Raw genomic sequence first — 16785 nt, 5'->3', positions numbered from 1 at the left:
GACGATTAACTCACGTCATCATTTACTTTGGGGTTTGTACCTTTTCTATATCCTAAACATGAACTAATACACACTTACACAACAAAGGAAATGGAAAATTGTATATCGGACCATAGGTGCCATTTAAATACTTTAGTGAGTTAATAAGAATAATGGTAATACTCTACTACTAGTGTACTTTACAATTCTCACTATTAACTAGTTAATATTACCGAGATATTGGCTGTTTAAAAGCACATTAATGCCTGATTCTGCAAAACCTTATTCTACAGCCTTAATCCTACCAATACTTCAACTTAACAACTACTAAACAAGTATTAATAAGCAGTTATTAGGACTATGTTGAGGCAAAAGTAGTTAATAGTGAGAATTGGACCTTTAATTACTGATGTAGTTTCATATGATTTATTCCAGCCGTTTACAAGCCGATCTTTGTATCATTAACTAAATAGGATTTAGAAAGAAATTAGTAATAATTAAATGAATTTTGGAGAGTAATCTGTACAGTAATCTAGTAACATAATTAAAGGTGTCATTAGTACCTAGTAATTCATTTTTTGAGTAACTTGTTAACCAGCACAGGTTTTGCTATGTTTTCATATATGATTGTCACTACATGATTTTTGTTTTGTTATAGTTCTGATGTAAAATGTGTAAAAGAGTCCAAACCTTTGAATATTTGTGTAAACTTTAACCACTCGAGCAGTAACCCAACATAAATGACGGATCTGTTTGTAAAATTATATTAAGTAAAAAATGTAAAGGTATCCCACAAACTTTATCAGCTTGCAAAAGATGAAAAATTACAGCAACGTTTCGATCAGAAGATCTTCATCACGCATACAGGCCTGTAATAAACGTTTTCATCCTTTGCAAGCTAATAGTGTGCAGGATACCTTTATTTATTTTTGTACATATTTGGACTTCATTGTCTCTATCCTACACACCTATCTGGGACTTACAGGTGTGCAATGCTGTTATTCTTAAAATTATATAAAGGAAATTCAATAAATATTTTTGATAACTTGGTTATGAACTACTAATGAATTGAGTGAAGCATTTTAAGCTGCAGTGCACTGCAAAAAATGATTTTCAGGAAATAAATCTTAGTATTTTTGTCTTGTTTTCAGTAAAAATATCTAGACATTCTTAAATTAAGATGCTTTTTCTTGATGAGCAAATAAAATAAGTCAAATTTGATATTTTTGGTCCAAAAATTAAAAGTGGTTTTGTGCATAAAACAAGCAAAAAATCTGCCAATGGGGTAAGCGAAAATCTAAAATTCAAGAAAAATGTGCTTATCCCATTGGCAGATTGTTTTTGCTTGTTTTATGCACAAAATCGGTTAAATTTGATATTTTTGGTCTAAAAACTAGACTTATTTTCTTGGGTCATTTTGTTCATCAAGAAAAAACCTCTTGATGTAAGATTTCTTTATATTTTTACTGAAAACAAGACAAAAATAATAAGATTTTTTTTCTTAATCATTTTTTGCAGTGTGGGTTTTGTCTAGACCTCCTCAAAACATAGTGGGGTGGTTTCCCGGACAGGGATTATCTTAAAACAGTACTAGGCCTTCGTTTAATTAGGAAATATAACTAGTTTGAACAAACATGCCTTACTACAAACTTGTGTGCATTTTGAGGCACAACAAAGGGCACTGATGTATTTAATGATTATGTCAGTGCCAGTTGTTTTCAGTTTGTACAGCTCTTACATTTATTTTAGTCTAGGACTAGTCTAATCCCTGTCTGGGAAACCACCCCAAAGAATACTGTGGTGGTACCTGAGGGAACTCTACAGAATACCACGGTATTTCCTCCAGAACAGCGGAATTGAGTCACCTGATGAATGAGATCTAATGAGAAACATCACTGCACAGATCAAACTCAAGAAGAAACCCTGGAGTCCCTGTAAACCAAAACGTACGTATTTATTGTGAATTTACATCTAAACCTTTATAAGTCTGAGCACAGAACAGAATGTTGTAGTAAAACACGGCAGAGATGTTTTTAATGCCAGAGGCCACATCATGACCGATGACACAGGTGTGTGTGTGTGTGTGTACGTCTGTGTTCGTGGCCTTAAGATCTCAGTGCATAGTTTGGAGTCACAGAATGTGTACAAACACAGTTTAAAGTAGTTGGTCATTATAATAAGCACCATTACAAACCCCTCGTTCCAGGGCTCCTATAGTTTACAAATGCTTTCTGAGAATAAAAGTGAGACGGTTACAGTATAGACACACTTAAATTACATGTGGAGTAACTGCAGGAGAGAAGAGGAAGAAGAGTAGCGTGAGCCGAGGTGCGAGAGAAGTATTGTAGTTCCTGCGCCGGTTGATTATTACAGTGCATTTATTTCATAACTAGCACCAGTTAAATACAAACTGACCGAGTGAGCTGGGAAGAGTCGAGCGTTCACAAGCCGCATCTGTCCGGACCGGAGAATCGGGAAATATCAGGAACGTTACAATTGTAATAAAGGTTAAATATACGTTAATCTTGTTCTGCTTAGCTCGGAAGGATTTGGTGGCAAGAAACTGCATACTGTGCTTAAAGCAAATAAATTCATTTTAAAACATCCAGATCTGTGGACACATGTGCAAACCCTTCAAAAACCTTAAAGGTGCCAAAGAATGCATTGGTATAATATATTAAATTCTTTTCTGATATCTACACAAAAAGTTTGTGGCTTTATTAGGGTCCTCTATTATTACCTTATTTGAAAGGGTCATGAATAATAATGTTGAGCTCTGCTCTGATTGGCTGTTTCTCCTTCAGTAGCTCTGTGTGTGTGTAAACAGATCTTATGTTTGAGTCTGGATCAGATTTTGAGGAATAATCAATTGTTTGGAGATTGTTAATGGACGTTTCTGAGTGGTAAGTTTGTGTTTTTTTCAGTATGGACCTGCAAAACGTAACTGTAACGTCAATAGTAGAACTTCAGACTAAACGCTAACATATAGCATTAACTAGCATATAGCATTAACTAGCGTTTAGCGCTTACTCAGCAGTCACAACTTTGTTTTTAGCATTGTTACATAATTGTACTTAATTTAATGTTGTGGTCGTAGATCTGGACTGTAACGTCACAGTTGGTTTTATGTTGAGATTGGTTTGTTTTCCAGCGGTCTTTTGCACGCACGAGGAAACAATCGTGTTTGTGTCTCATTGATATGTCATTATCACCTACACAACTCTTATTATTCATCTATTCCTACATAAATACAGTTTTATATTCTATGGCACCTTTAAGGTCCTCACTGTAATGACTTCATCATTATTGAGAATCTCTTAGCTTATTGACAGATCGTCATCTTCCTCCCATTCAGACTCTTTCATATTTTCTGAGCTTGAAGGCTTACGAGTGTATTTTGGACTAAGCGTGCGTGTGTGTGATGTTTTGGGGCGTAGCTGTGGCAGTTGAAGTGTTTGTGAACAGCGTCAGATGTGAAGTCAGTGCAGGAGAATCTGTACTTTCATGAGTAAAGCGTCTCCCAGCTGTCCACTGAGGTAGTCTTTCTCCTGCCGGTCCTCCAGCTGGGTCAGTTCTTTCCTACCATACAGAGGAACGCTGCGGATTTGTAAATAATAGGCTCCGGGCTGAAGAGATTTCTTCTTGGACGTGTGCAAGTAGCTGACTCCTTCTTTCTGGGTAATTTTGAAAAGGCCGTCGTCATTGCCGTACTCGATGGTGTAGCGGACGTGATCGGCGAGGGTGGAGAGCGCGGGGAGAAAGTCGATGATGTGATCTTGACTCTTTAGTGTGCTGATGTTTAAGCTGAACTGTAAAGTATCATCAACATCCACGCTGTCCAGACTTACAGACTCCAGATCATTCTGTAAACACACAGAGAGAAAAGAGACAAAGTTATCAAAGCTTTAACTTCACGCGCTATCAGTTTCATGATCATCCACAGAGACAAGTAAGGGATAATGTAGAGGCAGCCGGTAGTTATCGGGAAATAAGCCCCGACAGTGTGATCAGGTCGACGCGAAGCGGAGGGTCTTGTATCACACTGAAGGGGCTTATTTCCCAATAACTACCGGCTGACTCTACATTATCCCGCTTATTACACGGCTACTTGTCACATAAGAAAAAAAACTGGACATGAATATGAATTTGAAACATTTTATTGGCATATTTGTTTTAAATTAACATTTTTATCCTTCCGCGAAACTTTGCACAGATGCATAAAATGATCGTAATACCTTATTAAGATCCTCTGCTTCATACTTGTCTGTCTCCATTTTTTTCTCTTTAACCAGTCTTTGAGAAGTTTTAATGCCCATTCTGTGGGCATTCTGTGTGTTGGCTTCGTAGCTGTCATGCTCTATTTTGTCAAGTTCAGTCTCAGTAAGCTCTCTGTGTCTTGTCGTGGTTGTCGAGTGTTTGTCACAAGATGGCGCCAAGTAGTAATCTTTATTGATCTTTATTGGCGCGGAGCGATTTTACTCGTACAAGTAGTACCGGCTATGCGTTATTATTTTGGAGCGGTTATTATTTGAAAAGAACGAACCTGCAAATGTCTCAACTGACCAATCAGAATCAAGCATTCCAGAGAGCCGTGTAATAATCATTACTAAAATACTTCAGAATGATCTGTTTGAAGTATCAGAATGATGTAGGTAAGGATTTTCTACAGATGGATCATCAAAATTGGAGAAATCATACAGATGATACTCTGATGTCATCCACGTGTCGCCACATGAATTCAAACAAGCAGCCACAGGGGCAGTGCTGATCAAAACACTTGAGAATGATCACGGACACCTTTCATCCAATCACAGACCTCCTCAAGCACAATCACTATACATTAAAGGGCTCATACAGTATAATACAGTTTCATCTTATATAATTAGTTATTTAGCTGTTTGTGCATATATATCTCAATCTAAAAATGGGCCAACACAACTTTGCTAGGACATTCTCTCGCTTCTGATTCAGAGCCTGTAAGTGTATTTTAAGTTAATTTGTTCAAGTATTTGATGTTGACTATGCAAAACAACAGCTTAAGGATCTATGTTATGTTTAGTTTGTCACATGAAGCTGATAATGTTTCCTAACCCTTAGTGCAGAAGTGTTTTAGATAGACTGAAAGTGCCTGCTGTAAATCAAAGTATTAATAGACCTGCTGTATGTTGCCAATGCATAATGAGTTATACATCAATATTTAATTAGGAGCTATCGTTTTAACAAATGGCTTAAAACAATACACTGAATATTCATAAGTTTGACTTTTTTGAGGACATAAATAAAATTGTCTTTAGAGCCACACTGCCACAAACGTTTATCGCTGTTTGACATTACTTAAAAAAATATTTAAAATAGTATTTCTGTTGTCATAATAATCTTATTTATAAAGGTTACAGGTAGGGATGCATAACGATTAATTGCAATGAATCTATAGCAGAATAAAAGTTTTTGTTTACATCATATATATGTGTGTACTGTGTATAATAAATACACACACATGCATGTATATATTTAAGAAATGTTTACATTTATATATACATTTGTATATGTAAGAAATAATTGATGACAGTCCGTTGAATTATTAGAAAAATAATGCACACCCTAGGTGGTGATGCAGTCATCAATTATTCTGCTTATACTATGGTTACCACACCTTAGAACATCGATCACATGATATATTTAAAGGGATTCATCCAGTTTTTGTACTTAAATCACTATTGTGAGAAGGACTATTTCTTCCACAGCTCATCTAATGGCTCTTTTGCTTGATCCAAAACATCATTTTAAAGCTGCCAATGGAGGCTTGAGTCGTTGATAGCATTCTAATGAAGTTATTAATGACGTTATTAGAAAGAGAGCGAGAGCGACACAGAGAGAAAGAAAGAAAGAGAGAAAGAGAAAGAAAGAAAGAAAGAGAGAGATCGCCTGTCATGTTGTTTTTGTTGTCTGTTAGTACAGTAAACTATGTGAAGTGATATGGATCTTTAATGCGGTCAAGAGAGCTGCCTGGAACTACTGTATGTCAGCCATGCGTTTCCCAGAAAATAATTGCACACTTCAGAACGTTCATCAGCCAATCAGTTTCAAGCATGCAGAACCATAGTATAATTATGTATCATTTATATTATATATAAATACTTAATATATAATATAGGTCCATTTTATTTATTATTTTTGTTAAATTGTAACTTTTTTGTTAAAGGGTGAGTTAAAAACTGAATATTGGCTCCAGAAAAAAATGTAACACATAATACTTCAATAGCCATCACAAAACACGTGGCATTTACTGAATTTTGTTTGTTGAATGAAACAACAAAACAAAAAATAAAAAAGTTACCTGAATGTGCTGCAGGTGTTCTTCAGTTTCATTGATGCCTCTGCGTTTCCGGCCTCTCTTGGGATATCCATTGATCTTACACTCGTAACAGGTTTCAGGAGAGAGAGCGTTATCATCTCCATCAGTATCTGGGGTGAGAGGAGAGCTGCCCAGACCCACGCCAGAGACACAGTGACTGTAACATAAACACAAATCATCTGAACGTTACCAGGAGAATAAAACTTCATCCAGAAATAACGAGTGAACGAACATTAAAGATTTATACTGACACACAGACACAAGCAGTGCTCACTGTCATGATACAGTTTAGACTCAAGGGGGCGATAGTGTCCAACAAATCTCATTAGACATACTAACTATAACTAACTTACTCATACAGATTGTGTGCATTAATGTGTATCTCACCCCTGTCCTGCCCTCAGGTATCCAGCTGGACAGCCGCACAGATAACCGCCGTCCGTGTTCGAGCAGCCGTACGAGCAGGGGTTCTGAGATGAGCTGCACTCGTTTACATCCTGACAGCCGCCCATCATCTGCTCGTAGTTGAAACCCGTCGGACAAAGACAGCGGAAACTGCCCAGCGTGTTGTGACACGACGCTCCGCCACACACCTGAGAGTTCTGACACTCGTTCTCATCTGTGAAGACACACAGAGGTCAAGGGTCAGACCATTCTTACTCACTGCTGTAAACCCATACAACAACAATGACCCACATTTACCGTACACTGGATATTACGCTTTATGTTGTTAAATGTTGGAATGCTGGAATTCAGAAATGTAATCAACGAACAGATCCCAAAGCATCATTTCAATCCATTGTTAGTGTCACATACAGTAACATCTTCACATTTTAGAGATTGTAGATGATGTGTCCATTAATAATAACCAGGCCCAAACGGAATCCATGCCCGCAGATATCCACGGAAAACTCTCTCTTATATAAATATAATTCTGTCTTGACATGCACATAATCTGGTTCATATTGGTCCAGTTTAATTCAAAGGACTCATTGGTTTGGTGTATTCAATTTCATTGTAAGCCTCAGTTTGTATACAATTTTGTAATATTTACAGAATATTTTAAAAACATTTAAAATCATTCAGCAGAATTCCACAGATTTTTCCAAAACAATTTTAGCAGAAAAAGCAAATAAAGTCTGCAGATTCTGTCTGATAATGGGGAGCTGATAAGGAGTTATCACATACATTTACAATTTGTCTCAGGATGTTCATTTTTTTATTACTTGGCCTTCACACCACCAGGTTGAAGGTTGTTCTCTTAGTTGTGTTATTCTGCATGTGAGATAAATGTCCCCACCGCTTTATACCCAAGTTGATTGTGTCCCGCCCACTATTGGAAGAATTCTTGCATTAGAGTCCATTAACATCTAAAACACATGGAAAACACAGGACACACCGTTTTCTTCTGCTTTTAAAAGCGCTCACCTGTAAACCTGAGTTTCCAAACCTTTTCAACCCATCAGGTAATCTTTTTTTTAAATACAGGGGAAAAAGACAAACACATTTGTTCCCTTTCAGTAATTTTTGATTAAGTTTCATTGCATAATATTAAAATACTTTATGGTAGGGCTGCAGGATTATGATAATTGATTAGGGTACTGTATTCAAACTCAATTGGAAATTATATATTTAAACAATGAATAAAATGAATTGCATGGCTTTTTCAAGAAAAATTACTACTTGATATTTTTGTTTGTTTTTTTCAGTACAAATATCTACAAATTCTTAAATCAAGAAGCATTTTCTTGATGAGCAAAATGACCTAAGAAAATAACTCATTTCAACTTTAAGTGAGCAGTGTGCAGACTTATCTAGGCTACTGAGGGTTTAATGATATTTTAATACAGTCAGTCATGAACTAAATTGGGCCGGTCTTAATCATTAATCTACAGGTGCATGTAGTTTGATTAAAGGGTTTAAGTGAAGTCTTACCTACACACTGGTTCCACTGGTAATGCTGGAGATATCCCTGTGGACAACTACATCTGTATCCACCCACCAGATTCTGACAGCCATGTTGACAACGATGATTCCCCACACATTCATCCATATCTCACAGAAAACACATACACTCATGATTATTCATCATCATTTATTCAATGTTAAAGTTTGATCTTAAGTACAGCTGTTTACACCTGTGTCTATACATTTGTGTGTTTGTGTTGTTTGTTTACCTTCACAGTTTTGTCCATTTGAGTCGAGACTGAATCCTCTCTGACACTCACAGCTGAAGCTGCCCGGGCTGTTCTGACAGACTCCGTTTGCACCACACAGACCCGCTTCAGTGGCACACTCATTATTATCTGTCAACACACGGTTCAAGAAAGAAATCATCATGGATTCATAACAGATATAATAACAAGCAGATCTGATTCATTTTCTAATCTTTGAGAGGGTGGATTTGTTACTAGACTGAGGTTTAAAGACAAACTTTTGTGTTTATAAGTGTTTACAGATGACAGCTGGGTCACTATGACAAAGACTTTAAAACACTCTTGAGACCAACCATGACATCACTGAACATCCTGCTCATCCACACTGCAAAAAAATCACTTTCTTACTTAGTCATTTTCTCTTGTTTTCAGTACATATGTCGAAACATTCTTAAATCAAGATGTAAAATGACCTAAGAACAAATCTAGTTTTTAGACAATTGGGTAAGAAAAAAAATCCTAAATGTATTAACACTTAAAGAAAAATGTTCTCAGCCCATTGGCAGATTTATTTGCTTGTTTTAAGCACAAATGAACTTCAATTTTATATTTGTTTGTCTAAAAACTAGAATTATTTTCGAAAATGCATCTTGATTTAAGATTTGTACCGATAACAAGACAAAAATATGAAGTGAGAAAGTAATTTTTTTGCAGTGTATCCACTATTAATCACATGTGATTATTTGCAGTTACCCTTGTTTTATTCCTGCTGATCAGAACGTACCTGTGACCTGACCCATTTGAAAGCACCATGATGTAACCAGCAGTGGCGGCCGGTGACTTCTTTATCGAGAGCGTATGAATGTGAAGCTCGTCACAACATGTACAGTCTTGTTCAAAATAATAGCAGTACAATGTGACTAACCAGAATAATCAAGGTTTTTAGTATATTTTTTATTGCTACGTGGCAAACAAGTTACCAGTAGGTTCAGTAGATTCTCAGAAAACAAACAAGACCCAGCATTCATGATATGCATGCTCTTAAGGCTGTGCAATTGGGCAATTAGTTGAAAGGGGTGTGTTCAAAAAAATAGCAGTGTCTATCTTTGACTGTACAAACTCAAAACTATTTTGTACAAAAAAAAATTTCTGGGATTTAGCAATCCTGTGAATCACTAAACTAATATTTAGTTGTATGACCACAGTTTTTTAAAACTGCTTGACATCTGTGTGGCATGGAGTCAACCAACTTGTGGCACCTCTCAGCTGTTATTCCACTCCATGATTCTTTAACAACATTCCACAATTCATTCACATTTCTTGGTTTTGCTTCAGAAACAGCATTTTTGATATCACCCCACAAGTTCTCAATTGGATTAAGGTCTGGAGATTGGGCTGGCCACTCCATAACATTAATTTTGTTGGTTTGGAGAACCAAGACTTTGCCCGTTTACTAGTGTGTTTTGGGTCATTGTCTTGTTGAAACAACCATTTCAAGGGCATGTCCTCTTCAGCATAGGGCAACATGACCTCTTCAAGTATTTAAACATATGCAAACTGATCCATGATCCCTGGTATGCAATAAATAGGCCCAACACCATAGTAGGAGAAACATGCCCATATCATGATGCTTGCACCTCCATGCTTCACTGTCTTCACTGTGTACTGTGGCTTGAATTCAAAGTTTGGGGGTCGTCTCACAAACTGCCTGTGGCCCTTGGACCCAAAAAGAACAATTTTACTCTCATCAGTCCACAAAATGTTCCTCCATTTCTCTTTAGGCCAGTTGATGTGTTCTTTGGCAAATTGAAACCTCTTCTGCACATGCCTTTTTTTAACTCTTTCACCGCCAGCGTTTTTAAAAAAAGTTGCCAGCCAGCGCCAGCGTTTTTTATGATTTTCACCAAAGTTTAATGCCTTCCAGAGAATGTTCTTCTTTAAATATATAAACATACAATATACCAAATGAAAGAACAGACCCTCTGCTTTTAAACAAAAAAAAAACCGTTTCATCCTACCTTTAGTGGTTCTTTTGCAATCAGCTTTTGAATATGGGTAGGTTTTTGCAAAAACACCATATTTTGAGCAAAAAGCAGAGATAATTCCATTTTTATGACGGACTTTTCATAGAGATCCCATTCAGAGCGATCTTTAAAACAGACACGGACATGCAGCAGCTTGCCATAGGGCAATACTTCCGGTTTTAAAAAGTTGCGGAAGGGCGACACCTGGTGGATAATAGCGGTATTGCGGAAAGACGGAAAATCTCGTCATTGGCGGGGAAGCGTTTTCTCTTAATTGACGAGATATCTCGTCAATGGCGGGGAAAGAGTTAACAGAGGGACTTTGCGGGGGATTCTTGAAAATAGATTAGCTTCACACAGACGTCTTCTAACTGTCACAGTACTTACAGGTAACTCCAGACTGTCTTTGATCATCCTGGAGGTGATCATTGGCTGAGCCTTTGCCATTCTGGTTATTCTTCTATCCATTTTGATGGTTGTCTTCCGTTTTCTTCCACGTCTCTCTGGTTTTGCTCTCCATTTTAAGGCATTGGAGATCATTTTGGCTGAACAGCCTATCATTTTTTGCACCTCTTTATACGTTTTCCCCTCTCCAGTCAACTTTTTAATCAAAGTACGCTGTTCTTCTGAACAATGTCTTGAACGACCCATTTTCCTCAGCTTTCAAATGCATGTTCAACAAGTGTTGGCTTCATCCTTAAATAGGGGCCACCTGATTCACACCTGTTTCTTCACAAAATTGATGACCTCAGTGATTGAATGCCACACTGCTATTTTTTTGAACACACCCCTTTCAACTAATTGCCCAATTGCACAGCCTTAAGAGCGTGCATATCATGAATGCTGGGTCTCATTTGTTTTCTGAGAATCTACTGAACCTACTGGTAACTTGTTTGCCACGTAGCAATAAAAAATATACTAAAAACCTTGATTATTCTGGTTAGTCACATTGTACTGCTATTATTTTGAACAAGACTGTATGTAGCCCGTCGTGTCAAAATATGTGTTTGGTGCGTCATGTAAACCTATGTGCAAAATACAAGCTTGCTGCAGATGCTTCAAAGTGGTTTATGATAAAGAGACGCTCACATTTGCCAGATACTCTCTTAATCTCATGTGTAATCAGAGTTTAGTGTTAAGTTCATATCTTGTGAGTATTTGGTAAACACATATTTTCCTTTAGAAGAGAAGTCACCAGCCGCCACTGATTACCAGTGTAATCATAATGGTACTAATGTGTGTGTGTGTCTGTCTGTCTGTGTGTTTTCTTACCGATACAAGCGCTGTGGTGTTGTGTGAATCCTGGAGGACATTTGCAGGTGAAACCTCCGATGGTGTTGACACACAGAAACTGACAATTGTGTTGTTTAGTAGAACATTCATCAAGATCTAAAGAGAAAGAGATGTTCAGATCTCACTGTTCTTTAACACACACACATGCACACACACACAAACAATATATACACATTCTGGTTTCCATGTTTTGTAGGGAAATTCCATAGATGTAATGGCTTTATACTGAACAAACTGTATATTCTATTCTATATCCGCCTTTCCACACTACATGACATTCGGACATGACTGTCAAGAGTTCGCCCCCTAGTGGCGGTCGTAATGAAGTTTTAGTTTAATTGTAAATCATTCCAGCGCAAGAGCCTGAGATCTAATATTCACCATAGTGGAATAAATAAGTGAATGCAAATGAATGAAACAATACACAGCTATGCATATATGACAAAGAACATATGGAGAGAAAATGAAAGATTAGGCTAATAATGTTTACTTCACACAGTGTTTTGATTGGAATACACTGAAATAAATCACTTCCAGTCATCACCTTACGCATCCACTTTATAGGAATAAAAGACTTCTGGTATATCGTCCGTCATTTGTTGTGTAAAGTGGAAAGAGGGCTTAAGAGAAGTCCCAGTAGAGTATGTGTGTGTTTTGTGTTTACCCTTGCAGCTCTTGTTGTCCTCCTGTAGCACATAACCCCGTGGGCAGGAGCACAGATATCCTCCCTCGGTGTTCTTACAGATGAAATTACAGGGTTTGGGAGCCTGAATGCACTCGTCCACATCTACAAAAACATGAACATAACTCTCTCACACTGACACTGAAACATCACATTAACTATGTTTACATGCACAACATTGTGTCAAACCGACTGAATTTATTCTGATTGCAGATTAGGACAATACTAGTTTACACGTACCCTAAACATTGCAATCTGATTAAAATGTTTGTTTACATGTACATATATAATCCCATCCAAAGATTTGAGCAAGCACACAACCAGGGTTGCCAGATTCACGTATCAAATTCAAAACTAGCCCAAAAGCATCCCAATGACTATTCACAACCAAGAACTAATAAACAAAATCCTTTCATCTTTAACTCACAGAAAAAAATCACCTCGTGGAAACAGTTTAAAACAGTAGCCCAAACCTGAAGTCCGCAAAAAAGCAGAGTACTTGGCAATGTTTGTGTGACTCACCTATACACAGAGTGCTTGTGATGTCAGTCGTGTATCCTGGTTTGCATTTGCAGCTGAAGGATCCCAATGTATTTAAACACTGTCCGTTCTTACACAGATTCCCCATGACCTTACACTCGTCAATATCTACACATTAACACACAGATACACAATTCATTCATACAAATACACACAGATCATCACAGTCATCAGTACGTATAAGTGTCTCTACCTTGTCCGTCTGTGGTGTATCCACGTCCGAGCGGGCACATCTTCTTGTATTGAGTGGTTCCGGGCAACGGGCAGAGCTCACAGTTTGGTCCCCAGCCGCGTCCTCCGTCACAACAGCACTCAGACTTTCTGACACTGACTCGATTGCTGGAGCTCATCTGACACATGGTCTGAAGAACCTCCAGAAAGCAGAAGCCCTGACGATTATCTGACACACAAACACATGCAGTTAGTTATTGGTAACCAACCATAAACTAGCACAGCTGATCTAACAGCTTCAACATGAACATCATACTGGTCCATTAACTTTACCAGGACTTTGGAGAAGCATTGAAATAGATATGGATCAGTAAAACAGATACACACTGACTCTCCTGATGTTGTTTTTTTACTCTTTCTAGCACCTGAACTTGTAACACGGACTCTTCGTATCTGATCTGGGGCATATCACTGATGTGAAAGTCTGTTGTGTTATAGTCATCTTACTGTACTGAAACACACACACACACACACACACACAAACACACACACACACACACACACACACACACACACACACACACACACACACACACACACACACACACACACACACACACACACACACACACACACACACACACACACACACACACACACACACACACACACACACACACACACACACACACACACACACACACACACACACACACACACACACACACACACACACACACACACACACAAACTTACCGATACACTCGGTTCTGCTGGGGCTTGCAGTGAATCCTTGGTCGCAGACACAGTGGTAACTGCCTACAGTATTCTCACAGCGCCCGTTCTCACAGATGCCTGATTTTGCTGTACATTCATTCAGATCTGCACACACACAACACACACATACACAGAGTCAGTGACAATATTTACACACAATGCATTAACATTTTAATTCAGTTAAAACTAAAAAGAAAGACATAAATGACACGAGCAGATTAAAGTATTATGGAGAAGTATTTCCAGAAGAGGAAATAAATGTGCATCATGTCCTAGTTTACTAAGAATGGGTTAGTGATCCAGAGTTATTTCTATAGTTCATCATCAGTGTTGGGTAAGTTACTTTAAAAAAGTAATTCATTACTAGTTACTAATGACATCTTCAATCATGTAATTAGATTACTGTACAAATTACTCTCTCCTCTTATTAATTACTTTCTAAATTTTATTTAGTTAATGATTGAAAGATAGGCTTGAAACGGCTCAAATAAATCATATAAAAGTACATCAATTATTCTTTTTCTTTAAGTGACATTCCACTTTTTTGGAAAATGTGCTTATTTTCCAGCTCCCCTAGAGTTAATTTTTTTTTATCGTTTTGGTACTAGCACTTTTATCATAGCTTAGCACAATCCATTGAATCTGATTAGACCATTAGCATTACGCAAAAAAATAACCAAAGAGTTTTGATATTTTTCCTATTTAAAACTTGACTCTTTAAAGTTGACATTTTTCTAGGCAGATATGTCTATGAACTTTACTCTCATTCTGGTGTAATAATCAAGGACTGCTGTAACATGGCTGCAGGAGGCGTCGCACTGCCTGAAAATAATCCCAGTAACCAAGGGGACTATTTTCGGGCAGTGCGTAATATCACTATGTATAATATATAACAGTCCGTTCACAGTATTTACATCAGAAGTTACTTAAATTAAATTACTGAGGAATCCCTTACTTTACTTTAACAAGGGAAAAGTTATTAAATTACAGTAACTAATTACTTAGTAAGTAGTCACACCAAACACTGATCAACATTGAGAAGAAGATGATGGTTTGCCCAGTGTTTAGAGTATTCTCACCCACACAGCTGTCTCCATTGGGCTGTCTCGTGTATCCCGGCCTGCAGATGCACATGAATGTACCAATCAGATTCTTACAGATCATTCCTTTGGACGTGCAATCATCCAGACCGTCTACACACTCGTCCTGATCTGAGAAACACAAACATCGTTGCATATGTGTGTATGTGTACTGCTATTTAAACTGATGTTGTGGTGATGTAAACACTTTTGTGTCTTTTTACCTTTGCACATCCTGCCATCTTCCCTCAGCACGTATCCAGCCGGACACTTACATTCATACGAACCATACGTGTTGATGCAACGAAACGCACAGAGCAGAGGATTCTGGGAACACTCATTCAGATCTGAACATACATCATACGTTTAATGAAGCTGTTGCACAGTCGTGTCATCAAACCAACGTTTTAACGCTCGAGTCGACTTATCAAGCAATCAAACCGACTGTAACCTCACAACAAACAACATATTGATGACAACAGCACAGATGAACCTTTACCTTCACAGGTCATCATGGGTCCAGGTTCAAATCCCTCGTCACAGCTGCATTCGAACGCTCCATCAATGTTTGTGCAGGTGCCGTTTCCACACGGGTTACCCACTTCACACTCGTTTGTGTCTGAGGAAGTACACACACACACAGACACACACATCACACACACACACGTCAGCTGCCTTGAGTGAATATCTGTGTTCGTGTATCCAAAAGACCATCAAGCCGATAGCTTAACAACACACTAATGTCAAACTCCAGCTGTCAGTCAAGGGTCAACATCTTGACCTCCTCTTTATATTGATGTTGACACTCAAATGATAGTACAGTATATTATATAGTAGATGTATATAACTTCTCACATGTCTCATGACTAGTTGTCATACGTGTGTTATGTATATGTGCTTTCTGGAGCTTCTAAATATTGACCAGATTTAACATCCTTACAGTGATTCCCAATAAACCCAGTGGAACGCCTCAGTCATGTGATGGTGTGATTATTGATCTGACCTTCACAGTTGATCCCAGAGACATCTAGCCGATAGCCAAAAGGACACTCGCAGCGAAACGTCCCGTCTGTGTTGATGCAGTGTCCATTCCTACAGATGCCAGGATTCTCAGAGCACTCGTCCACATCTAAAAATAATGACCGTCATTAAAGTGTGCAGACATGCAGAGAGATCGAGACTCTTCTGCAGAGATACTCACCTATCGCTGTATCGTCTGTAGTAATGCTCTTACCAGGAGCGAAACACAGCCCTGAGTACGCCTCTAAAACACAACAACATACACACTCATGAGCACTGTGTGCAAGTCATTGATTTTCTATTTTAAAATAACATTTCTGCACATTTTGATTGTAAAAACAAGATAATCGTGATAATTTGAGCATTCAGTTTTGCATTGAGCATTCATTTTCTGTCGTTTAGTTTTGTGTTATAAATTCAGTGCGTCATAAGCAAGCGTGCCGCACAAGCCCTGAAAAGTGAAGCCAAAATGTCTCAATCCCCCCCCCCCAGTGACTGGTCCCAGTATAGGTCATAAACCCCGCCTCCCCCATGTTATTCAATGGGACTAGAGACCGACTAAACAATTTAATTACACATCAATTATCTTTTTTCCGAAGCTGGTTTCTGTCATTCAATGTAATATTTTATCACGCTGATGTAAATTCAAGTGTTTGTTTTTAAAATAAGTTTGTTTTTAGTTTGTTATTTAAAGGAACAGTATGTAAGA

The 16785-nt window shown here is 38.0% G+C and overlaps 1 protein-coding gene across 1 annotated transcript in view; it reads right to left on the bottom strand.

Moving 5' to 3' along the window:
* Nucleotides 1-1914: 1914 nt before the first annotated feature.
* Nucleotides 1915-16785, bottom strand: part of fbn1 (fibrillin 1) — an 83901-nt gene continuing 69030 nt past the window's right edge. Inside the window, exons 52-66 of the mRNA XM_065257945.2 lie at nt 16258-16320; nt 16060-16185; nt 15556-15675; nt 15281-15403; nt 15057-15188; nt 13957-14082; nt 13223-13429; nt 13012-13137; nt 12472-12594; nt 11787-11903; nt 8512-8640; nt 8270-8389; nt 6722-6953; nt 6317-6491; nt 1915-3842 (exon numbers count right to left, since the gene is read on the bottom strand). Of these exons, the coding sequence (XP_065114017.1) occupies nt 3459-3842; nt 6317-6491; nt 6722-6953; nt 8270-8389; nt 8512-8640; nt 11787-11903; nt 12472-12594; nt 13012-13137; nt 13223-13429; nt 13957-14082; nt 15057-15188; nt 15281-15403; nt 15556-15675; nt 16060-16185; nt 16258-16320 (2303 nt within the window). The 3' untranslated portion in view covers nt 1915-3458. The remainder of the gene's footprint in view (nt 3843-6316; nt 6492-6721; nt 6954-8269; nt 8390-8511; nt 8641-11786; nt 11904-12471; nt 12595-13011; nt 13138-13222; nt 13430-13956; nt 14083-15056; nt 15189-15280; nt 15404-15555; nt 15676-16059; nt 16186-16257; nt 16321-16785) is intronic.

The sequence above is a fragment of the Paramisgurnus dabryanus genome, chromosome 9 (assembly GCF_030506205.2).
Source record: "Paramisgurnus dabryanus chromosome 9, PD_genome_1.1, whole genome shotgun sequence".
Classification (NCBI taxonomy): Eukaryota; Metazoa; Chordata; class Actinopteri; order Cypriniformes; family Cobitidae; genus Paramisgurnus; species Paramisgurnus dabryanus.
This window is presented reverse-complemented; position numbering and strand designations above follow the sequence as displayed.